At 35.3% G+C, this 25,003-nt stretch overlaps 1 protein-coding gene across 1 annotated transcript; it reads left to right on the forward strand.

Annotated features, from left to right (window-relative positions):
* Positions 1-5,064: 5,064 nt before the first annotated feature.
* On the forward strand, positions 5,065-23,596 carry LOC139934840 (uncharacterized). Its single transcript, XM_071929247.1, has 20 exons — positions 5,065-5,279; positions 9,729-9,791; positions 11,506-11,590; positions 11,703-11,804; positions 12,059-12,172; positions 12,332-12,415; positions 12,716-12,781; positions 13,519-13,688; positions 14,023-14,183; positions 15,243-15,420; positions 15,930-16,095; positions 16,867-17,067; positions 17,573-17,810; positions 19,395-19,493; positions 19,784-19,990; positions 20,269-20,310; positions 20,484-20,558; positions 21,700-21,778; positions 22,548-22,616; positions 23,063-23,596. Exons 1-20 carry the CDS (start codon positions 5,172-5,174, stop codon positions 23,159-23,161), a joined length of 2,406 nt encoding a protein of 801 aa, XP_071785348.1. The 5' UTR covers positions 5,065-5,171; the 3' UTR covers positions 23,162-23,596.
* Positions 23,597-25,003: the final 1,407 nt, after the last annotated feature.

Genomic DNA, 25,003 nt, shown 5'->3' on the forward strand with positions numbered 1-25,003 from the left:
ATTCACAAAATAAAAAATATTAGCAAAAGAATTTGTGAATTTAATGCATAATATTGGAAGACTTAGGTCAATAGATATGACCATGAAACATTGTGTGTCATCGTGTGTCCCCCTTGCTAGTAGAAACATAAATGTCATCAAAATGAGGATTTTTAAAACAAGAGAATATGTACACAGGTAGTTGAAACATTCGTAAACATTCCAATTTGAAGTGAGATAGATGCCTCTTTCTTTCCAAAGTGAATAGTGCATTGTTTTCTTTTTTCTTTCTTGTGGCGGGTCTATAACAAATGTGTGGTTAATAACGCCCCCAGCTGAAGAGCTGGGGAATTATTTTTATTGTCAGGTTTTATTAATTTTGGCTAATTCTCAAAAGGTTCATTGAACTTTACAAGTTGAGTTTGGCATTAGGATTTTGTTTTTGTATTTTGGGTAGTTTTTTTCTTAACAAAGTTGCTCTTGATTTAAAGTTTTATATGAGTCCGTTTTGACTGTTCTTTATTCTCTTTACTAATTCTGGGAGTTAAGGGTTTTTCATTTAATGTTTTTTAGCCCAAAATTGAGCTGTGTTTTCCCTTATTTAAATTGGCTGTAGAAGAAAAGAAATTTACAAAATCGTTGAAAAATAATTGCTATGTGTGGCACAACTCCAAAGGCACACTGTATTCATGAGCTGACCATCTTTGTCTGGTTCCCTCCACACACTACAAGCTGTAGAGTTGATAGATGTAAATAGGCCAGACCGACTATTTTGTTTTTTTTATTCCATCTTCAATTTGGACTGAAAAGATGGCTGCCCATTGATGAAAGAAACTTTTGACTGCCTTGACAAAAATGACCATTAATATAAAAAGGAAGAACAAACGGAATGCAGATTTTGAAAATGTATTTCAGATTCCCTTTTATAGACGTGATTTAATGTTTCTAATCCCTTGGGCTATTTCTTTAGCCTTTTGAACCCCCTCCTGTGTTAGAATATTTTCAGGTGAAATAGTTTTATCTAAATTGTGTGCTGTGATATTTCTCAGGGGCTAGTTTAAAGATACTGTAGGATCTCATCTGGTGGTCATTTTAGGACTATACTTGAAGAACATTTAAACTGGGATTTTCTGTCTAAAAGGCAGTGGACACTATTGGTAATTACTCAAAATAATTATTAGTATAAGTAATGTAGTTGTAGTTTTCGAGAAAGACCTCATTTGATTTTGAGACCTCAGATTTAGAATTTGAGGTATCAAAATCAAGCATCTGAAAGCACATAACTTTGGTGACAATGGTGTTTTTTCTTTCATAGTTATCTGGCAACTCCGACGACCATCGAGCTCAACTTTTCACAGGCTTGTTATTTTATGCATATGTTGAGATACACCAAGTGAGAAGACAGGTCTTTGACAATTACCAATAGTGTCCAATGTCTTAAAATGTAAATGTTACAACTCTGTTACTTTGTGGTTTGACTTTGTTTTGTTACCATCTTTTCTTTGTTGTGGTTTGGCTTTTGTTTTCTTAAAACATCAAAATCACTCCCCAAAGAGAATGGACAAAAGTGTTCAGGTGTTGTTTTTTATACACAACTGTACTGTTAGACGTGTATTCAATATTGCAATATGATAGTAAGAAACAATTAGATGTTTTGTAATAATTTGAATTGCAATAATTGCTGCATCCCCTCTTAATTAAACTTGACTAGAACACTAGGAAACAAAATGAAAGACACTAAGGTTGTTTTTATATAGCTGTCACTGTGTGATGGTGATTGATGTCAACGACAGTGCCAATAACTGTATATGCAAGGCTAATCCCCCGCAAATTATTTGAGTTAGGATTTTTGTTGTTCATCTGTGCAATAACCATGTACTAAAGTAGAATTTGAAACTATTGAGGTAAAGATTGCGGTAACACCATGTGAAAATTTCTTTTGAGAAGGGATGGTTCTGAAAAGAACAAGTGGTTATCGACTCAGCGTTTCAATCAGTATGCTCTGGTCGGCTTCAGGAGACTTCTGTTTTGATTTCTCTTGAAGGCGATCAGAGCATACTGATCGAAACGGTGAGTCGTCAACCTCCGGTTCTTTTCAGAACCAACACAATACTATAAAAGAGATGTTCACATGGTGTTACCCACAAACCTCACCTAACCATGTAGTAGTTGTTGGTAAAGAGTGTACTGGAACCAAAATAGCTTTAAAGGGGCAGGTATTGAGCTCGCAAGTCTATGACAAACAAACTTACTGTCCCTTTTCATTCTTAAGAGCCAATTGGGGGGGGGGGGAACTCCTGGAAATTGCAATGGAAATTTGTACATATTCGGAACCGCCTCATTTTAAAAACTTTGGCTGCAGTTTCTCACAGAAAACCCCAGGGTTGTTTCTTTGTGGATTGGAAATCATTTGGAAGGGGTGTGTCTCCCCCCCTCCCCCCAGCCCCCGCCACTATTAATCACCACAAAACCATTTCTGTATCGGGCAAACTAGGAAACCACTGGCCAAACAACTTCAACAATCACAAACACAAGTGAATTTTTTTTTCAGGGACTGTTTTCTCCATGTTGCTATGTGTACAGACCGTAACCCTCTAGTAATGCAAGAGGACTTGTTACCCGTTTCATTGAAAACCCAAGTTTATATGTTTATATTGAACAACTAAAAACTGTAATTGTTGACTACTTTGTATTATTTTATGATTTCAAAAATGTCTATGATCATGACTTTGTTAATGAAATTAATTTGCGTTTTCTATTTATTTTGTGTAGACTTTGATAGCAAGTAGATTTTCTACTTATTTTTTTCGAAGATATTGTACACAATTTAATTGAAGAATAAGAAAGAGTTTGGCAAGGTTCTCGGAACGTCTGTGATACGTTGTTCTTTTGGCCTTTTCGTATTGATAATTATTTAAGTTTGCATAACCCATGTTCCGGTGTTGTGCTATTATTATTGTTCTTCTTAAACTTCTTTTTGAAGACATGGGTTTAATTTATTGTCAGGATATATTTGTACTTAATGTGTACTCCCCATTGAAGATGAGTATGGTTCGTTTGTTCCCTTACAATTTCTTTTTAGTTTGGGAGAGTTTTAAATTTTAAATAAATAAAGATCAAAGTGAAGTTGTTGTATAGTTTTGATTGTACATAGCCACTTTATTTTTTACTTGTGAAAAAGGCATTTCGGGTCCCAATTTCATGAATTCTGCAAGCACAGATGAGAATTGCATAACAGAAACTGATTAACAGCCAAACTTGGATTAAGTTTATTTTGTTTCGACTGCAGCGCCTCACACAATTTTTGCTAAGCAAAGAATTTTGTTCGAGCAGTGTATTTTGCTAAAAGATGCTATTTCAGATTTTTAGCCACAAACATTAAAAAATGTTTTTTTTAGTGAAAGGTATTTCAAAGAGTATCACTCGCTCTAACGAAAAAAAGTTTAACTTTTACTTTTAATGGTCCGTAACCATGCAAAATTGTTAAATGTTTCTTATAAAACACATAAGAATTGGTCGGGATCCCGACAAAAACTAATTTTTAGAACTTTATTTCACTGCTTCAAATAATGCACAGACTTTTTCGCGCAATGGCTGAAAAGAAAGCTTGTAACTTTCTCGACCCCCATCAAAAAACAAAATTTTAGGGTCAAATCTGCCAAAAATCTGACATAGCATCTTAAACAGCTTTTTGACATTGGACAAAAGCTAAGATATTGGTCGCATATATCTTTGTGTGAGCCGCCCGACTCTTATAACAAAGACAGTCCCTTCAAATTTTTGTTGGAGGTATTTGTATAAAAATAACCCATTAGTGAAGTGTATAGAAATTAGAAAGAAATCAATTAGTATAAAAGAGTAAATAATATAATGTTTATTTACATGTATATCTAACTGAATCAATATCAAAGATTCGGGGAGTAACATTTCTGAGGGCTGAGGGTCACGGTTGATTTTACAAAGAGTTTAAAGACACTGGACTCTATTGCTAATTGTCAAAATCCAGTCTTTTCACTTGGTGTATATCAACATATGCATACAATAACAAAACCTGTGTAAATTTGAGCTCGATTGGCCGTCGGAGTTGCAAGATAACTATAAAAGAAAAAAACATACGGTGGCTGATCTACGCCATTAAATAAACACCTTTTCAGTAGGGCGTTATAACGCCCTAATAGGGCGTTATTAAGCCCTATTTCTCAATTAGGGCGTTATATCGGCATAATTTAGGGCGTTATAATGCCCTATAGGGCGTAATAGCGCGTTTTAACGCCCTAATTTATAGGGCGTTATAACGCCTTAAATTACGGCGTTATAATTACGGCGTTATAACGCCCTAATTTAAGGCGTTATAACACCCTATTTTTCAATTAGGGCGTTATAACGCCGTAATATTACGCCCTATTAGGGCGTAATAACGCCCTAAATTACGGCGTTATAATGCCCTAATTGAGAAATAGAGCGTTATAACGTCCTCATTAGGGCGTTATAAGGGCGTAGGGCGTTATTACGCCCTTATACGGCGTTATAACGCCGTATAGGGCGATAACGCCCTACTGAAAAGAGTTTATTTGTTGGCGGAGATCAGCCTTCCACACTGCGGCTGCAGCTAGCAGAGTGTAGGAGGCATATAACTGAACAGATCAGACGTATGAAGCAAAACCACGAATGGTTGTGATTGAAGTGCGCATGTGCAAAATATGCGTAGTCTCTTGCAGTCGTTATGCTGCGTTTAGATTTAGGGCTATTAACATGTTACTGTTAAATAGGAATTGTATTTTCATTGGTTTTTTTTTTCCATTTTACTGTATTCCGTCACGTTAATGAATTGCGTAGTAAACTTGGTTCTTTGAGCCTTTGTTTCCTCGATGTCTTTAACCAAATTTGAGCAGCATAAGTTTGAATATTCATGACCCCGACACTCAGCGATTGGGTGTGTGTACTGTGTGTGGTCGGCCGGTCGACGTTAGATAAATGAATATGCAATATTTTCGGAAGTTTTAGGTAGCTGTCCTCCGTGGACCGGCCGGACAGGGGGCGGGGCATGCAGGGGGATGCTGCATGTGACACCCTGGCACACCACGATACTCCTCACACTGGACGTGCATCGTATGGCCGTGGCGTAGCGTTTCATCAACACTGAAACATTGCCCAATGGTTTTTCTGGTAGTGTATACTAAAGAATTCCCACTATGTCTTCGGAAAATGAGAATGCAGACTGTACTTCTGAGCCTAAGCCCTCTGACAAACCATCTAATTCTGAACCCAAACCATCTACTTCTTCTGCTGGACACCAAAAGGTAAATGTTTTTAATTTAATTTCGGAACCCTGCAAGCAGTGATATGCTATTACAGTTATTTGACCAGTTCGGGATCATTGACCAGTTCGGGATCACTTCAACTTTGCAATAACCAAATAATTATATCACTTCTCATTATTACCAATTTCTGTTGATAAATGTGAAGAATAACAATCATTATACCAACTAACCCAAAATAAGGTGCCAAACATCATCAGCAAATAAATTATGGCCGTTTTCCTGAAGGTTGTCCGCGAAATTTGTCATTTTTTTGTTTAAAAATGTTGGTTGAAAAACTATGGTGGCCCTGAAGGGACATCGCATATCGCAAACGTGTGCGCATACGTATGCAATGTCGTGAAACAATTCGCAAATATGTGCGCACACGAATGCAATGTCGTGAAAAAATTCGCGAATATGTGCGCACACGTATGCAATGTCGTGAAACAATTCGCAAATATGTGCGCACACGTATGCAATGTCGTGAAACAATTCGCGAATATGTGCGCACACGTATGCAATGTAGTGAAACAATTCACGAATATGTGCGCACACGTCTGCGATTATTATTTGCGATGTCGTGAATTTTATTGCATACCATGTTGCATACCTTTGAATAAAATGTCTAATGATCTGGGGGGTTTCTTTCCAACAGTGAGATAAGCGGTAGTCATTGCAGCAGTAGTCTTTGTTGTGAGGCAAGCGAGGCGTGTGGTCGTCCTTGGCCTGGTGCCAAGTTCCTGGGTATACACATGCTTTACAGAGGGAGCCTGCTGTAGCGCCACAGTACTCCCTAGATCGGTAACAAATTATCCACAAGTCTGACATCATCCTAATGGTATGCAACATGGTATGCAATAAAATTCACGACATTGCAAAACAAATCGCACTCGTGTGCGCACATATTCACGATTTGGTTCACGAAATTGCATACGTGTGCGCACATATTCACGATTTGGTTCACGAGATTGCATACGTGTGCGCACATATTCGCGATTTGTTTCATGACATTGCATACGTGTGCGCACATATTCGCGATTTGTTTCACGACATTGCATACGTGTGCGCACATATTTGCGAATTGTTTCACGACATTGCATACGTGTGCGCACATATTCGCGAATTGTTTCACGATATTGTATACGTGTGCGCATATATTCGCGATTTGTTTCACGACATTGCATACGTGTGCGCACACGTTTGCGTTATGCGATGTCCCTTCGGGGCCACCATAAAAAACACTGTTAAAACTTCTTACCATTAGAGTTGGAGTGCCGGGGCAAAAAATATTTATGTAAAATGATAAGAATGTGTAAAACAACATTCCTGTAAATACTGGGCAGTCATCTTGTTTTTTTGAGGAGACGAAGTTATCAAAATCTTCTTTGGGGGGGGGGGCAACTTACCCTTGACCAGTTCGGGATCACTCAACATGACGTCATGTGCATAAGGTCTATGACTGTTGAGATGAACGTTAAAACCGATTAAAGGGAAGGATGAATTAAAAACTGAAAAGATAAAATAAACAAATTGTTTGTTTTTTTATTGTACCTAAGGCCCCTCCCTCCTTAAAAAAAAAACCTTGATCATCCCCTCTTTTGGGGGGCCGCTTCCTTTTTTGTACATTTTTTGGGTTCAAACTGAGAAATTAGTGGTCTGTTTGATTTGAAATACTAAGCGGCCGTTTAGGGAAAAAAACAAAAAATTAAAAGGTCTTTTTTTTTTAATCCGGACAATCACCTGGTATTTTTTTTACTTGGCCTTATCTTAATCATGTTTATGCCACTAAAGCTTTGGCCCACATATAGACAACGTTGTCTGTCCTGCTATTAGTTTATGGAGGTGCCCTTGTTTATTTCTCAACATCATTCTGTTTGCCCATTTCCTGTCCTAGGTGCCAGGTTCATTTCTAAGATGTCTATTGGTTTTCTGTTTATTGTGTTACTATTGTCTTTAAACTTTTTGTTGGATATTCAAAAGTAATTAATGTTTCAACGAATTTGATTTCGAGACCTCAGAATTAGATTTTAGGGTCCTGAAATCTAGCATCTGAAAGCACACCACTTCGTGTGACAAGAGTGTTTTTCTTCCATATTATCTCGCAACTTCGACGACCAATTGAGTCAAAATTTTCACAGGTTTGTTATTTTGTGCATCTGGTCTATGTTGAGATACACCAAGTGAGAAGACTGGTCTTTGACAATTACCAATAGTGTCCACTGTCTGTAACAATAACAATCACTATTCAAAGAGTAATTGCATTTAGTCCCTGGATTGCATAACAAATAATTTCAGAGTGATCTGATCATGAAAATCTCTACTGCAAGAAAACATCACTCTCATCATGGAGGAATCTAATTATGCTCTCATAGACCGATGAGGTAGACAAAACAAAATGTCTTATTTATCTATAGGCTCTCTCAACCAATCTTCCTTTTCAAAAGTCATATAAATTCCATAGAGTTATATATAAGAACTAGAGCGCGCACTGGCCTATATACGCGCCGCGGTATGTGAGCAGGCGGCCATTTTCTAAGTTGACAAAAAAGCTATCTCACAGCGTGTGTTTGTGCGGCCATTTTGTAAGTTGAACAAAGGGCATCGCGTGAGCGTTCAATAAAAAAAACTTCAAACGTGTATTTCATATTCAACGCGCGTGCAGAATGACGCGCTTGTCATCTTGCGGTCCCGTGGCGTTTGTGCACAAAGCATCACTCATGCGCCCTCTAGTTCTTATATATAACTGTATGATGAATTCACACTGTTTGGTGTTCATTACTCTTGTCAAAACCAAAGTACACAAGAATTCATTTTGAATCTCAGAACTAAAGCCCTACTTTATGTGATGTTGATAATGGTTTTAAAACGGTTTTAAAAACGGTTTTTAAACAATACGTATCAGTCATATGGTCAGGAATATATTGCCACTTCAAGTTTAGGCATAGGAATCAAACCTCCATTTATAGTCTATTGCTCTATTGAACATTTACCCAATTCAACCCATTTCCGCCTGACTGACGATTTTTACACAGGCACTGCATAATAACGCTGTTCATGCCTGCTCACAAATAAACTTTGGCAAAGGTCGAACAAATTGTCTTTAAAGTGCTGTTTTCCGAGTTTAATCAAATAAATAGTAAATAGTTGGCAAACTTAAAAGAAAGGACTTCTTTAATTGCTTACAATATTACTTGTAGTGTAACAATCTGATTTATAAGGGAATGTTCGTCAATTTGTCAGTGTTGCCATGTTTAGTTCAATACATCATTTCCAATTCCTCAATCAATATACACAATGTTTACAAAGTGATACACAAAAATGCAGGAAATTGGGGGCCACAACCAAGTAAGCACAGCTTGTGTGGGAGTGAGTAAGAAAGGATCCAATCGAGATCCAAATTTATTAACAATAGAGCCACAGTATGGGGTGCCGTTTGTCCATTAATTGTTTGACACTTTTAAGGCATGTTTTTACCATGGTTTACAGCAATTAGATGTAAACCATAGAAACTGTTGCCAAATCCTGTTATGGTTTACATACCAGTAAAGTATTTGTTGTGTATAAGTTTATGGTTTACAAACCATGAACATACAAAAAACATTTACAAATCATGGTTCATAAACCAAGAAAATTTACGCATCTTAAAAACATGGTTTATAAACCATAAAAAATGAAGCATCAAATTCATGGTTTACAAATCATGGTTTACAAACCATGAAAATTGAGACATCTAAAAAACATGGTTTATAAACCATGAAAATTGAAGAATAAAAATCGTGGTTTACAAATCATGGTTTATAAACCATAACAAATGAACCATAAAATCATGGTTTGTGACAATGGTTTATAAACCATGAAAATCGAGACTTCTTAAAAAACATGGTTTATAAACCATGAAAATTGAAGAATAAAAATCGTGGTTTACAAATCATGGTTTATAAACCATAACAAATGAACCATAAAATCATGGTTTGTGACAATGGTTTATAAACCATGAAAATCGAGACTTCTTAAAAAACATGGTTTATAAACCATGAAAATCGAGACTTCTTAATAAACATGGTTTATAAACCATGAAAATTTACACATCTCAAAAACGTTGTTTGTAAACCATAAAAAAAGTGCACTTACAAATCATGGTTTACAAACCATAAAAATGTGCGCTCAGAAATCATGGTTTACAAACCATAACAAATGTGCAGTCAGAAATCATGGTTTATAAACCATAAAAACGTGCACTCACAAATCATGGTTTACAAACCATATTTTTTGTATCAATTTTCTATAAGACAGGATATGATGGGCACATCTCATGCATGTTGCGAATTGTGGCACAATTGATGAATATTGACCACTTGCATGGCAGTAGCCTACTTTTTGTGCGAGCTTGGTCATTCATGTTGTAAACAAGATACCCATGGTATGTTTTTAATTCTAATGTATTCACAGAGAGGCCTAACTCCAAGAAACATCCAATACAATAGGCGAAAGTGGAGGAAACTTGCTGAAACGGTAAGAATTATATACAGGTATTTGAACATCATGCTTAATGCATCTGTGTTCCTGGTGAACAACTTTTTCAGATTTGTTTAAGAGCAGACTAGGCCATGGTGTATAATCACCAGTTTGGGAAGAAGCCATTTTCAACAAGATCTGTCCCATCTGATAATAATTTAATGAGGCGTGAAGTCATTACATGAGGTTTTGCCAGTCATTAATGAAATAAACTTTGAATTGTAAAAGTTTACTATCTTGAGAATTCAAATAAGAAACAATAGGCCTATAGTAACACTTTTCCCCTGCTCTTCAACACTTCCGTTATTTGACAACAGCAATTATGTGGCAATCACTTAGCCTTGGGAAGCGGGTACCAGGGTGAATGTTTATAAATCCTCGATGAAGGTCTGTGATATTCACACAGATTCAATAAGAAACAAGTTGTTGATTTAATGCCACTGACCTGGAAAACCTTTTTTGTTTTTAATGCCTACAAGTCAACTTGTGTATGCCAGATAAAAGGTATATCGTAACATGGTGTGCTAAAGACGACAGATGTGCGTCGCGTTGTGCCGTCGCGTCGCCTGTTCCGTCAGGACTTTACCATTGTGAGTTTCCACCTTTGCACACTAAAATAAATAAATACAAAAAAGTTACATGCGAGATCACTATCACAACTTTTTAAAGGCATAAGGAAATATAGGACAAATCTTGCTGAAAAGAAAAGCATTACAAAGCTAAATTAGGTTGGTCAAGTCAAATCATAGAGCAAATTCAGAGATTTTGGCTTACATGGGAAATTCGCTTGCTTTCTGTATGCATATTGTCAGATATGTCTCACCTTATTAGAATAACGGGATTTCACACAACAGAGATAAACAATTATTGTTAATCACTAACTCCTGATCAATCCAATGGACCCTTCCCATGAAATATGCTAATTACATTCACGCATGCGTACAGACCATGTTGGTTGGCAAACGCCATAGAGTTGTGCACTAAGCAGACGCACAATCGCGTCTGCGTCACGCACCCATTAGCCGTGTACAAAACAGTGCGATGTTCCCTCATTTTGCCAACCAAAACGTTAGTGCGCACGCGCTATGTGCAATTTACATATTTCATGGGAAGGGTCTATTAACAACCCATACTCAGTCCTGCCACATCCTCACCACACATTCCACTCCCAAGGTTCCTTGAATTGGTGGTGCCCCCCATACCCAAGTGCCAGCATTGTTTACTCATTAAAAGTCCATGTTACCTCTCTGACATTGATACACAGGGTATCAAATCTTGACTCATTGCATGACTATTCTTCCTATACTTAAATTATTTCCAAAGTGAGCGAAATTGTATCATTATCGTGGGCAATGAAAGCATAAACCATAAGTTTGTGGACCTTGTACTTAAGAAAATTTCCTCTATTTTTGGCATAAAGGGCCAAATATATGTGGCAGGCCTGCTGATTATAGTCAGCGTCTTATAAACACTCCATGTACATATTTAGTGTTTGTTCCATAGCAGTGGGAGTAAGGGAGTGTAGAATAATGATGACTGGGAGTGCAGTTATTTAACCTGGGGACCTTGAATAGAAATCTGCATGAAACTAAGGCAGAATCTAAGTTTACAGTAGCTGTTAATCGATAAATAATTTTATGCTTGCTTTACATTATTTAATTTTATAATTTTTTTATGTTAACTTTTCCCTTAACTGTTCTTGTTTTAATAGGCTGAGAAGTGGATTGAAGTCCAAGGAAATGCAACATCTCCCTTCCTCATCATGCGTCTAAATAAGGGACTTCTTGAATGGTGTGGTAAGTTATCTTTTTAAAATTGTTGCGTCTTTTCCTTGCATTAAATAAGTGCATATATATATGATTTGATATGGAATTGTTACCCTTTTTTGTGTTTTGTGTTTTAAATCAGGTCCGTCATTCATGCAAACTTTTGCAGAGGACAAGTTTGTAATTTCGAAGTTTAAAGAAGCTGCAAAAACCCGACCTGCTCCTTTCATTGGAAATCAAAAAGGTGAGTCTAATATTTTGTGTGTGATTGCCTATACCCTTTACCTACTAAAATTATTTATACACTCTTTTTCAATATTGTCATGGTCAAAAGTATGCTATAGTGTCAAGCACTCAGGTAAAACAAGCTCATATGTAGTGGTTACACAGTTATGGTATATATTTTATTGTTTGTGTCACACAACCTTTTTTTTTTAGTGAAACCATTGAGGCCTATGTGAACTTTAAAAACAATAAAGTAATGTTCCTTCCTCTCAGTTCATGCCAACAGACGGACGACACCCAGTTTAGACGAGATATTACACACTGAATGTGACACTTTGACTGTACCATCTCTAAGACGGCTGATCACAGCAGTTTGCAACCCAAAAGGTATAAGAATTAAGCTCTCAATTTGTTGTTTTGTGCTACATACACTGTACTAATTGGTGTATATATTACACTGTTTTGTAAAAAAAAAAAAACTTTTAAAATAGAAAATCACTGATTGATGCACAATTGTTGATATCTATATTAATTTTATGTTAACAGGTCGGAGTGCATTCTGGACAGCTGCAAACAGGCCTTCATGGTGGCCCGTTACAGTGCCGTTTCAGTCCCCCAACTGGATACCAGGTTTGTTTGTATTTTGCCGTCAATAAATGTCTCATTTGATTACATGCAGTTGTGTATTTGTATGACTGAATAGATCACATAATGTTGTCCTACTCCATGGCTCCATTTTCAGCTGCCACCACGTTGTGCCATACTGCTGTGCAGAACAATATCATTACATACTGTTCACTCAACACAAAACCTCACAGAACACAATTTGTTGTTAACTTCTTCTGCATGCAGTTTGTGGATTTCTACATAAGGGTTTACATATGGTACCCCAAGATAAGAGTAACTTATTTATTTTAATCCCTCTTTTAGTTCCCTTCAACTCCTTGAGGAGTGGTCATTCCTGGAATGAGGCAAGAACCACATCCTTGAGTCCAGGTAGGTCACTGACCACTGACCTCCACACCCACCTTAGTATTCCAGGAATACCCATTACTACCACAATGACCTTCTCACCACCAGGCTCTGGGTGGAAGTTCGGTCATAACTAAATAATGACATCACAATAGAACAGAAATATCCGATTCTCAATTTCAAGAGAAGTTTCAGATACAAAGATGAGTGGTATGAGGGCCTATCTCTTTATAAAACCAAAAACTTAATCACAGATAAAACAAAACATAACGTAGAATTACCCACTCGGTTTCCTTTGTATTTAAAATCTGATATAAAAAAGTTGCATCCCCTTTTAAGTTGTTTCGTAAACTTGGGTGTGATCCTTGGCTAACACGGCAGTTTGTGGTTGAATGTCTTTTGACTGGGACCCTGAACAACAAAGATATTAAATTGGGGGACTGCCAGCATTGGGCTAGACATGCTCAGTTGGTAGAGCTCCGACCCGTTAATTTGGAGGTGGTTGGTCCAAGTCCCACTCTAGTGCATTTATCCTTGTTTCACTCAAAATCAGGTTTAAAAGAAGATGGATAAATCTGGTGCACCATAGGGTGCACCATCAGCCATAAAACTAGCTTGTTTAATGACACAGTCGAGAGAAAGATAATAAAAATGTGCTCCATTTTAAAGACAATGTCTAAACTGTTTGTTAATTATTGAGATACTTGAAATGTGCACACATCACGTAGATATTGTTTCGTTAATTTTTATCTATTTTCTAGGTGGTGGGTCAAAGCTGCACTGCCATCAGCTCAGCAGTGTGTTCCAGGCCTACAAATCTGCTCTCAAGAAAGGGTCAAAATGCCCAGACCAAAATCAGCGACCTTCCACCTCATCAACAAATCAACCTCCTCAACCCTCTGTTTCAGAGAGAATCATGAATAGTTTTAAGGTTGGTTGTTTTTCTTAACTCAATAGACGTGTTAGTCCTAGCTTATTGGAATACAATTCCATAACAATTGGTTCAGAAAAAGAGGCATCAAAAAGACTTGTGTGAGCACAAATTCAATCAGATCTTCAGACAGATTATGTGGTTTCGCTCCCACCCCTCTCCCCTTTTTCACTACGTTTTCTCAAAGGTGCTGGTAATGTAACGCATATGTTACCTAGTTTGAGGCTTAATATGAGCTTCTACCTCCATTATTTGAGGGATCCCTCATAATGCTATATTTATCTGTTGTAATCTGTAGAAGGTGCTAATACCTCCTTGCCCTTTTTTATAACAGATGAGAGATTACAAGCTTTGTTTGTCTGTTATGGAGTCTTTGTCATGGGAGGACCTGACTACTATATGCAGTGATATGATCCATATTGTCAACAATCAAAAGCCGGTTCCAAGAGAAAACCTCAGTGTGTCAGACTTCCCTGCTGAAAAAGTTGATGAAAGGTTGGTTTTATCATTTGTATTTTTCATTCATTCATTCAAACTGATATTTATTAAAATGTACATGTTCAAATGACTAACATAAAATGTATCTCCTAAACAAAATTAGTACAATTAAAGTCCTCTTTAAACATTTTGTTAATTAAATTATAAACCAATTAACCATGCAGTTTTTTCATTTACATAATAAAGGCTTGAATTCTCAGTTCAAGTTCGGAAACATGCACTCTATTAGGAACTGTTGGAATAACATTCCAGAAACATTTTGTCCTCATCTTTACCATTGTGATGGATAAATGAATGAAAGATTGATTGCCCATATATACCCACCCTCATATCTTAAGAAGTATAATCGAAGAACATCTTGTGTTGCCCAGTTAAAAAAAACATAGTGTATGATCAATGGAATGTTTTTATAACTGACATTGGAAAAGATTATATCAAACTTAAAGCTGGCTTAAACGGAAGTAATTGCTATTTATACAATCATCAGATTATGGCAACAGTCACTTAATTTCAACCTCTACACAAAAGTTTATTTCAATGTTACTGTAAAAAAAGCCCTAAATTAAACTACCACTACTAGTGTTTATTTTATAATTTCCAGCTCCAAGGAGCAACTTAACCCCATTTTAACCAAATCAATCTTCATTTAAAAAGCTTCTGTCAGACTTCCTTTCCAACACAAGTACATAAATCACACCTGAGGTATGCACACCCGATAGGCCCCAATGGACCACCACCAATATCTGGTCAGTCTACACTTTTCCCATGCCCTTTAAAACGTCCTAAATTTTCATTGTATTATCAATATTCTTCTCTAGTAGTCAGCTCTCATTGACAGACCCTCCAGGTTAGCCCAGGTGTATTCATATATTCATAAACATGTTCCTACAACTCAACCTGTTAATACATTACCCTCTACTTTATTGACACTCTCTAATATGTTTGTTCAACTTTGTCTATTGGTTGATTTTACTGATTTGTTTTTCTTAGAATGCAACAATTTATGTTGTTGTATTATTGCATAATGTTTGGTAAATTCCTTATCACAAACTTTAGGCACTCAAAGCTTGTCCGAATGCCTCACAACTTTGCTGCTCTAAGGAGTACAGGAGACGGTGACTGTTTGTTTCACTCGTTGAGTGTTTTGTTCCACGGGACAGAGGAAGCTTCATTATATCTTCGTCTGGCAGTGACTGTGTATAGTGTATGCCATGCAAGCCATTATGTGTCAAGGGTATGTGCTTCGTTTTAAGTCCCTATGCTCAGTTTTAATGCAATTATACTATTAAGGGAAATATACTGAAAACTGGAACCAATTTGAAAAAAAAATCACCTAGCAGATTTAAAATTTGTTTGTTTGTACATTTTTTAATTTTTTAATTTTTGTAGAGAGTCATAAACATTTGCTGAGCATTCATGTTAAATATTTAGGTCATGAAGTACTTTTCTAAAAATGTATAAATATCGTGTGTGTTTAAATGTGTTCACTCAATATTTTAATATCATTCACAGCGTGACATTTGTTAAATGTTATTTGTTATTTACCAAGAATTTGTTGTAGATATGAACGCTTTCCCATGCATGCTGTTTTCAAGCATTAATGTAAATGCTGTTCTTCCTGCCACCAACTCCTTAGGCATCCTCTTCTATCGCAATTATTTATTGTTTTATGAATGTGATGTTCAATAGTTATTAATGAATGAATCTTGTACGTTTTTGTTCTTAAACCCATTTTATGCACAGTACTTTGAGGATTGCAGTAGTGTGCAAGCTGCCTGTGCCTTCATGCATATGATGTGTGTTCAGCCTGAACCTGGCACATCAGTAGCAGATTGGTCCGCCAAGGAGATACTTTGCTACACTATACAAAACCAGGCAGCTTCAACAGCCAAAGCCAACTCGTATTCTGGTATGTGTTCGGATTTTTGTCTGTAATAAAATACAATATTGATTTTACTGGTTTAATCCCTTCTCTGAAACATTAGTGCTTTATAGGTTTGGGGCTTACATTACATAAATACAAAAATGTATAGGATTTGAAATTTGCTTGGTGAATATAACCTGGTTGGGTTTGTGGGGGACACTACTGTGAACTTTACCTTGTAAGCCTGTGTGGTGTTTTTTTATTAATGTGCTCCAACAAGAGAAATATAAATGCTGCACAGCTGTTCAAGAAGAAGTGTCAAGTTGTTAAGAATTTAAAGATTTTACCACATATCATTATTGTTTGTCTTGAAATGGATCTGGTGTCTGTACTTAGAGTTTTTTTTTCATACATGTACTGAAATTAAAACTGTCATGGTCTATACATTCTAATGATTTTAAACATGTTTCTCTAAAACATACTATCATTAGGGAGTGATGTTGTAGCCATGTCGCAGCAAACTACTACAACTGAATATGTTTTGTTTTCCCCGCAGTATTTTTCTGTTGACTGAGTTTAGTAGCTATAAATGGAGGTTTGCTGGTAGCAACTGATACATTGTGTAGCATTGCTGTGCTATACAAAGCAAATCATTCACCTCATCACGAGCCATTCTGTAGATGATCAATGGCAACTACTACTCTTTACTCAGAAAATGCATTTTTATTTATTTGTGAAGCCTTTCTTTTTGGTTGCTATATTAAGCTGTGTAACAAGTTGTCTGTGTTTGAATCAGAATTCAACTTTCCCAAACAGGCATCCTTCAGGTGTTGTTTGCTGCTGGATATCTGGGTGTGTACATTCAGCAGCACTCACAGGACCAAGCCCCAGGGTGTGATGCACTGTTAAGCCCATGTGCATGCTCAGAGCACGATGACCTGCCAATTGTGCATGTTATGTGGGTGAAATTATCCTCCAATGGGGTCATGAACCATTTCATCCCCATTGTGCCACGCCGTAAGTAGTACCACCATGTGTAATGTGAACTTGAAGTAGGCCAAGGTTTCCTCCATTTAAAGAAAAAAAAACGGTACATAGTTCTTTTTATTTCATTATGTAAAATAACCATTTAATTTCTTGTAAATGCGAAGTTGTAGGTGTCCATTTCTTCTGAACTAATATTTGCTGTGTTGTCTTCATTGGACACACCGGTTATTTTTTTGCCAACAAAACTTTTTGACCAATCAATCCTGAAGGGTGCCACTTTTCGACTAATTTGGCTAACATTCTTTTTTTTCCAGTCTGTTTTAGACTATAATACAATGCATAAAACACTGACCCATGGTTCTGTGTTTCTCCTCTTTTTTATTCCAACTCCTTGGCTTCTGTTTGCTTTACAACTTGCAGGTCCACTCAATGGTTTAAACCTTGCTTTGGTTATGATTCTCATTCTGTAATTTTGTAAAGGCTAAATCTTCAGACGAGGTGTGACTAAAAAGATATCAATTTACTTCTTTTCCAGGTCATCAGTCAAGAAAGTCAGGCTTTAAGGGGAAGGAATTTAACCTTGAAGAAGAGGCCAGCAACTTCTGCCACGCTTGCCTTGGGGATGTTAACATGTGCCAGGCAGAGCAGCATCCTAACACCTGGATTCAGTGCGAAGAGTGTGCCAGTAGGTTTCACTGTCTATGCACTGGTGTTTCCCTTGAAGCAGCACAGACAATTACGTTTATCTGCTGCACCTTGAATGACATGACCAGGTGAGATTTCTCAGGTTTTTAATAAATTATAATTATTATTATTATTATTATTATTATTATTATTATTATTGTTATTGTTATTGTTATTGTTATTGTTATTGTTATTGTTATTGTTATTGTTATTGTTATTGTTATTGTTATTGTTATTGTTATTGTTATTGTTATTGTTATTGTTATTGTTATTGTTATTGTTATTGTTATTGTTATTGTTATTGTTATTGTTATTGTTATTGTTATTGTTATTGTTATTGTTATTGTTATTGTTATTGTTATTGTTATTGTTATTGTTATTGTTATTGTTATTGTTATTGTTATTGTTATTGTTATTGTTATTGTTATTGTTATTGTTATTGTTATTGTTATTGTTATTGTTATTGTTATTGTTATTGTTATTGTTATTGTTATTGTTATTGTTATTGTTATTGTTATTGTTATTGTTATTGTTATTGTTATTGTTATTGTTATTGTTATTGTTATTGTTATTGTTATTGTTATTGTTATTGTTATTGTTATTGTTATTGTTATTGTTATTGTTATTGTTATTGTTATTGTTATTGTTATTGTTATTGTTATTGTTATTGTTATTGTTATTGTTATTGTTATTGTTATTGTTATTGTTATTGTTATTGTTATTGTTATTGTTATTGTTATTGTTATTGTTATTGTTATTGTTATTGTTATTGTTATTGTTATTGTTATTGTTATTGTTATTGTTATTGTTATTGTTATTGTTATTGTTATTGTTATTGTTATTGTTATTGTTATTGTTATTGTTATTGTTATTGTTATTGTTATTGTTATTATTCGCAATAACAGAACAAAACAAAATACATTGACAACATTATACCCCAAGATGGGCAAGGGACAACAAAAGCAAATACATACTATGATCCGTAGATCTGTAGCCCCACATCTGGGGTACACATTAAAATTAATATAGATTTAAAAATGACAGATGAGGTAAAGATAAACAATAAAGGGAAATAAATAAATAAATAAAATCTAAACTTGTAGATAAATTGTTGTGCTAAGTGAACAACAATCAAAGCTTAACTTTCGTTATGGCTATTTATTATATCTAACAATTGAAGATTTTTAGCCATTTTCTATGGTTAAAATGACTCGAAAATTTGAAATACATTTGGGAAAGTCACATGCTTTCATTTTCATAAAAATTATGAATGATATGTCTATGTTTGTAATTAGAGTAAGGAACCCAACATTTTATCTCCTGTCTGTCAACTGCACAAAAAAAGCTTGCATGTTACACCTTTTTTTGCACTGCCATGGCATATGCAAAAGTTTGTATGCTTGTCATTTACAAACAGCATCATTTGTCAAAACTTGTGTTTGTGTCCTGTATTGTGTGCAAATTATAAAGTATTGGTTGTCATAAAGTCTGTTTGCTCAAACCTTTTTTTACTTTTAACTTTGTGTACTTACTAGCGAAAAAAAGGCTTTAACACTTTGAGTTATTATTATAAGTTAGTATAAGAAACATCTGCTTCTGCAATATTGTGGATGATTTGAAATTTGCTCTTTTTTGTTATTCTGTATTGTTTTGCATTGTATTATTTTATTTAGTGTTGCAAAGTTTGATGGCACGCAGGTAACTATGGGCGATATGAATCGCCTTCGAAGAAGAGAGGATATCTCAGGGGATTGCATTGATTTCTTTTTGAGGTAATGTAGCAACTAACAATTACAAAATCTGGCTTATTGTTCGAACGTAAGATTGTAAGTCATGCCACAATAACCTACAAACCTTGCATTTTGGTTGTTTTCACCGCGCATTTTAGTCTCGATCTGGGACACAGCTTTCTTGCTGATTGCTAGATAGCTCGGTTCAGAGCGCCGGCACGTTAAACTGGAGTTCTTTGGTTCAAAACCTGCTCTAGTAAAACCTTTTTTTTTAACCCCAAACCCCAAACTAAAAATATATGATTAAATCGTGCTGTTATTTTGATATATAGGCACATCATCAATGATGGACCGGCTGGACGACAAGATGTATTTGTACTACCTTATTTCGTTGGCCAGCTCCTGCAGCCAAACAGCTGGTTGCACACACTAAAGGACGACCAAGCTGTTAAACGGATGCAGGAACACCTAAAGACAGTGGGAACAACTGCCCTTCATCTTCAACAAACTGGGAAGATATTATTTCCAGTTTGTGTGCTGTAAGTGTTACATCCATCCTCTATATCATTTTGAATACTTCGATAATTACATGCTGTATTTCAACTTTTGTTGACGTAAAAACTTCAAGCTTAGCATTGCAAGCTCTGTTAGCTAGCCTTCTTATAGTTACTTTCAAGTAAAATTTTGCTATTTTAGTTTTGTGTAGTTATTTCATGTCTGAGTGCCGCTTTTGCCTGGTGTGATCTAAACATCATTGTCTCTGTGTACACTTCAAATTTGTGCTAATGGCATTGTATTGTTTCTTTGTTACTTTCAGGAACCACTGGGTTGGTGTTGTAGTGCAAAAGAAGGCCAATACGTGAGTTTTTAGTTGTTTTATTTATATTTTATGTGGTTTTTTTTATAGTAAAGTAATGTAATAAATTAAGCAATGATTTAATCAGACTAAATTACTTTTTTAATTGCAATTAAAGTTAACCCAAATTCAATAAAATGAAGTAGGACGTTTAATTTTTTTTTTTTTTTTTTAAGGTTGTATATTCTTGATTCTCTGACTGGGTTTCATGGAGTAGAAGTTTACAACCATCTGCACTCTTTCGTCACCAGGTATGGCATAATTAAAATGAGGCTACTTTATTGCAAATCGAGTGTGTTTTGAGTAACAATCTCTGAACTTGGTTGTATGGCATCTGACTGCCATGCTGAACAAAGATAATGACAAAATACGGAAACGACCAATATCAGGCAATATATATCAGTCAGTAAACCGCCGGAACAATAACTCATAGGTTGTTGAGTCAATTTGTGTTTGTTCAACTCAAAGTTAATCTGCAAACAACTGAAAATAATTTTGTTGTACTGTACTTAGTAACAACATCATGCTCACAAGATTGAGAATTACGATACACATTTTATTTTGTCACCCACTTCACAGATACAAAATGTGACCCACTCTGTGAAAATGAGTCAGATGTCGCCCAATGCATTATTAAGTTATGGACAGTTTAATGTGGAAAATGGAAATAAATAAAAATTAAAATAGAATTTCCCTTTTTAAGATCTATAGTTGCACGGTAAACCTTTACTAAGAACACTGACTTTTAGGCAATACAGCTATGAATACAAAAATTTTGTGGTCATACTGTCTAATTTGTATCCTTTTGCACGAAATGGTAGTTTAAAATATTATTTTACTTGTTTTTCGTTTTTCACCAAAAATGGTGTAGTGGCTAGTTTCAAACGGGAGTAAATCAGCAGCGCGATACACCCCAAAGCTTAGACATACACCAAATTACTGCTGCTGATGTGTTCTTTCTAGCCATGCATATAACTCAATTCTTGAAATTGCCTATACATCTGACTCATTTTCACAGAGCGGGTCATAAATACTAAATTAAAAAAATTATAAATTGATTGCCCAGAATTCAAATAGTTTCCATTTGAATTTGTTTTCAATTACACTTGAACTGCACTAAGTACACAATGCTGAATCGAAATAAGCAAAGAAACTGCTGAAGTAGTTTTCATTGGGATGCTTCAATTGCATCATAACTTTGTATTTGCAAATCATTGGTTTGTTTTTCATCATAAAGTTTTGTGAATGTTCAAACAACCTTTTACATATCAACTTTGATGTTATATTAAATTGTTGTTGAAATCCTGGGCATAGACAAGGCGTATTTTAAAACCAAACTAGGCTATTGACGACAATATTATGTATCATAATTGTCACTTTTCCTCCATACAGATATCTGTATTTGGTTGAGCGATGTGCTGATGAAAGAGCCCAGGTACAGGAACAAGTATTCATCATGGATATTCCTAAGGTAAAGCAGTTCACACAGAAACTTTATAGATTTTATTTCTTTTTTAAATAGACATACATCAATTTAGTGATAACTCGATGTGACATTCATTTTAATTTCCTTCTGTTCTCTCAAAGTCTCTGAACTATTGTACTATCGTCATCCTTAATGCTTGAAATATAACAACTCGAAGACTCTACCTATACATAGTTGTCTAATTCCAAAAAAGCAACTTTTAAGAAAAATTGAACACATTTGCTTCAAACGCTGATAAATAGTACTTGTTATACTAGTATTAGTTATAGCAATTGGACCCTTTCGGTACAGAAAAAAAAAAAAAAATTACAATTAATTTACAGGGTTTACAGAAGGTATTAGTGAAATACTTCTCTCGAAATATTAGTCAATGAAATGCTTTACTTTTTGAGAAAACAGTAAAACAATTTTTAGCGAGAATTACGGATTTATTTGAAACACATGTCATGACACGGCGAAACGCGCAAAAACAAGAGTGGGTTTTCCCGTTATTTTCTCCCGACTCCAATGACCGATTGAGCTTAAACTTTCACAGGTTTGTTGCGATACACAAAGTGTGGGACTTGGACAATACTGTTTACCGAAAGTGTATAATGGCTTTCATGTATGTCCAAATGTGAGTTTTTCCTATGCAAATATGCATTAAAAAGGTGTAGTACACATTGGATGGAAAAGAACAAAATTTGTAATTTACAACAAGATATGTTACACATTTTTATCAGCATTTATATTTCTTTGTCTACCAATTCTACAGGTGAATCAGCAAGTGAACACACATGATTGTGGCATATTCCTACTTGCCAATTTTGACGCTGTTATTAATGTAAGCTTTTTCAGTTTTGTGTTGATTTGTCTTTGTTCTGTGATTGTCATTTATAAGTTTAACATCTGGTTTTTGTTATTGATCACAGCATATACAGGTGGGTCATGGGAGGGGGTTTTGAATTCAAGAGGCAAGGAAGCAAATATCTTTAAAGAAATTGCCCTTTTAATATAATACATTTTAAACAAAATTAACATTAACAAAATTTGTGGGTAAAATTTAAAGGGTATACTTTGAACACAATTGAAGGTAAGTTTTGAAGCGTTTTTCATCTGATAAGGCCACTTTCAACCATCGAACAATCATTTGCCCTCTGACTAAGCATTCTCCGAACTACCCAACAACTATTTTTGAACAATTCTAGACTTACCTATGCATCATAATTTCCTTGCATCCACATCATTGTTGCCTAACTTCTTACCTATTCTTTATCTTAAAAATTTCAGGCAGTTGATTTTGGCAACTTATCTGCAACTGGAGTGAGCATGAGGAGATTGCTCCTGTATATGGTACACAGAAGCAGCATGTTTTCACCCCCGTCCTGATGGAGTCCTGACATATTGTTGTCATAACAGCATGTATATAGGCATATTTGAAGGAAATGTTAGGAGAATCTGTTCATTTCCCAGAGAAGTTTGTAGTTGGTTCCTGTTGCTGGGGTTTAACATTTTCAAGACCAGCCAGTTGAAAAATAATGAACAAACTGAATCAATAACTTTAGTTACCCCTTGTTAGCTCTTTTTAAAGTGTTCTTTCTCTGAAATCGAAAAATGCTTTCCCTATCAAATGCTGGTTCTATCAGAACTCTTTGTAAAACGGTTTTGTTTTGGGGTTTTTAAAGACAAGAAAATATGCTTGAAAAAAAAGGAGAGAAAAAAACACTTAGAGGTTAGAAGCCTAAAGCAGTTTTCAATAGTATAAAGCATTTTGAGAAACATTTCCTTTCATAGTTTCACTTCATTTCTTTCGCCCGCCCCCCCCCCCCCCTAAAAAAAAAAAGAAGAAATTGAAACCGATAAAAGTTTCTTGGCAGAAACGCTTCTTATATTGTTTATTCCTAATAGGAATTATTTTTCCTTTGTGGACACATTCGGATTTTCGGCAATATCTCAAAAACACAACCACATTTTGGAAATGAAATTTTTACAGGTTAGTTTATTGTACGTATCAACATTAAAACCATACAGTATTAAAACCATAAGCTCGAGTAACCACAAATGACCAAACTGTATTCAAATTTTACTATTATGAGTAATGCTTGTGAAGACTTGTGAACTACAAAAGGGACCAATTTGGGGAAATAAGTGTACCGACCTGTATTTCCAATGCACATTCCAATCTTCTCAGAAATAAAGTTGATCAAACCTTATAGTGCTTTTACTCATTTTTGAGCTATACACTATAATTGGCACCGAATTGGCTGCTTCCATCAGTTTTGCTGCACCACTTGAATATTTGTGGCATTCTAAATTGTATCTTGTAAACTAATTGTTTTGTAAATCATTAATGAATCATTAAAATCATTCAAATCAATAATGTGATTTTAAAGGAATGTTACAGAATTAGTAAAAAACAAAAATTGTGAATATCACAGATTTACATAAAACCTAATGATGATGATAGCAGAAAACATCCCTTAGCATATTTTTGTCTGAAATGTCATATTTGATGAGAAATAAGTAATCTAATTTTGCGTTTGGAGTTAATTGCTCAGTGAGCATTTATTCAGTTTTGTTTTGGCATCGATGTAATGCAAAATTTGTAATTAGTGTTTCACTATTCTCTCGTGACCCAGATGGCTGATCAATCTGAAACTTCTACAGGTTTGTCACTTTATGTACATGTTGATGGATTACATAAAGTGCGCACACTGCCAACAACGGTTTTGTTAGCAAAAACAATTCTGTAATGTTCCTTCCAGGTATATTCTTGTGCATCAGAATAATGTCATTTTATTGTAATTTTTCAAGGAATAACTGCAGATTTTCTCTCGTAACAAAAACAAATATATATTTATGTACATATTTATTTATTTTCCCGCCTCTTTCTTGATCCTTCCCTTAATCCCTTTCCCCTCTTTTTTTTTCTATAAATGGATATGAATTTGTTTGTACTTGTTTTATGCCTCTGAAGAAGGTCTGGTTTGGATCGAAAGCTAAGGCCAACTACCCTTTTTATAATATATATATACATGTAAATGATTTTGGGTTGAACAAAGAAAAATTGACTAAAGCGGGATTTGAACCATGTACCAACGACCTCCGGTTTTACATGTATATATAATTGTTGTCCGGAACAAACCTACTGCTGAAACAATCTTCCTATAAATAAAAGTTAAATCACAAATGCTTGCTGAAACCTTTGAGAAAACAGCAAAACAATTTTTA

Source organism: Asterias amurensis, chromosome 3, assembly GCF_032118995.1.
Source record: "Asterias amurensis chromosome 3, ASM3211899v1".
Lineage (NCBI taxonomy): Eukaryota > Metazoa > Echinodermata > Asteroidea > Forcipulatida > Asteriidae > Asterias > Asterias amurensis.

What these genes read in the sequence shown, in the direction of transcription:
- LOC139934840 (XM_071929247.1), top strand. Translation starts at nt 5,172, where the DNA reads ATGTCTTCGGAAAATGAGAATGCAGACTGTACTTCTGAGCCTAAGCCC. An exon ending in GGAGGAAACTTGCTGAAACG is followed by an intron (nt 9,792 to 11,505) that starts GTAAGAATTATA and finishes TTGTTTTAATAG; the next exon opens with GCTGAGAAGTGGATTGAAGT. An exon ending in AGCAGTTTGCAACCCAAAAG is followed by an intron (nt 12,173 to 12,331) that starts GTATAAGAATTA and finishes TTATGTTAACAG; the next exon opens with GTCGGAGTGCATTCTGGACA.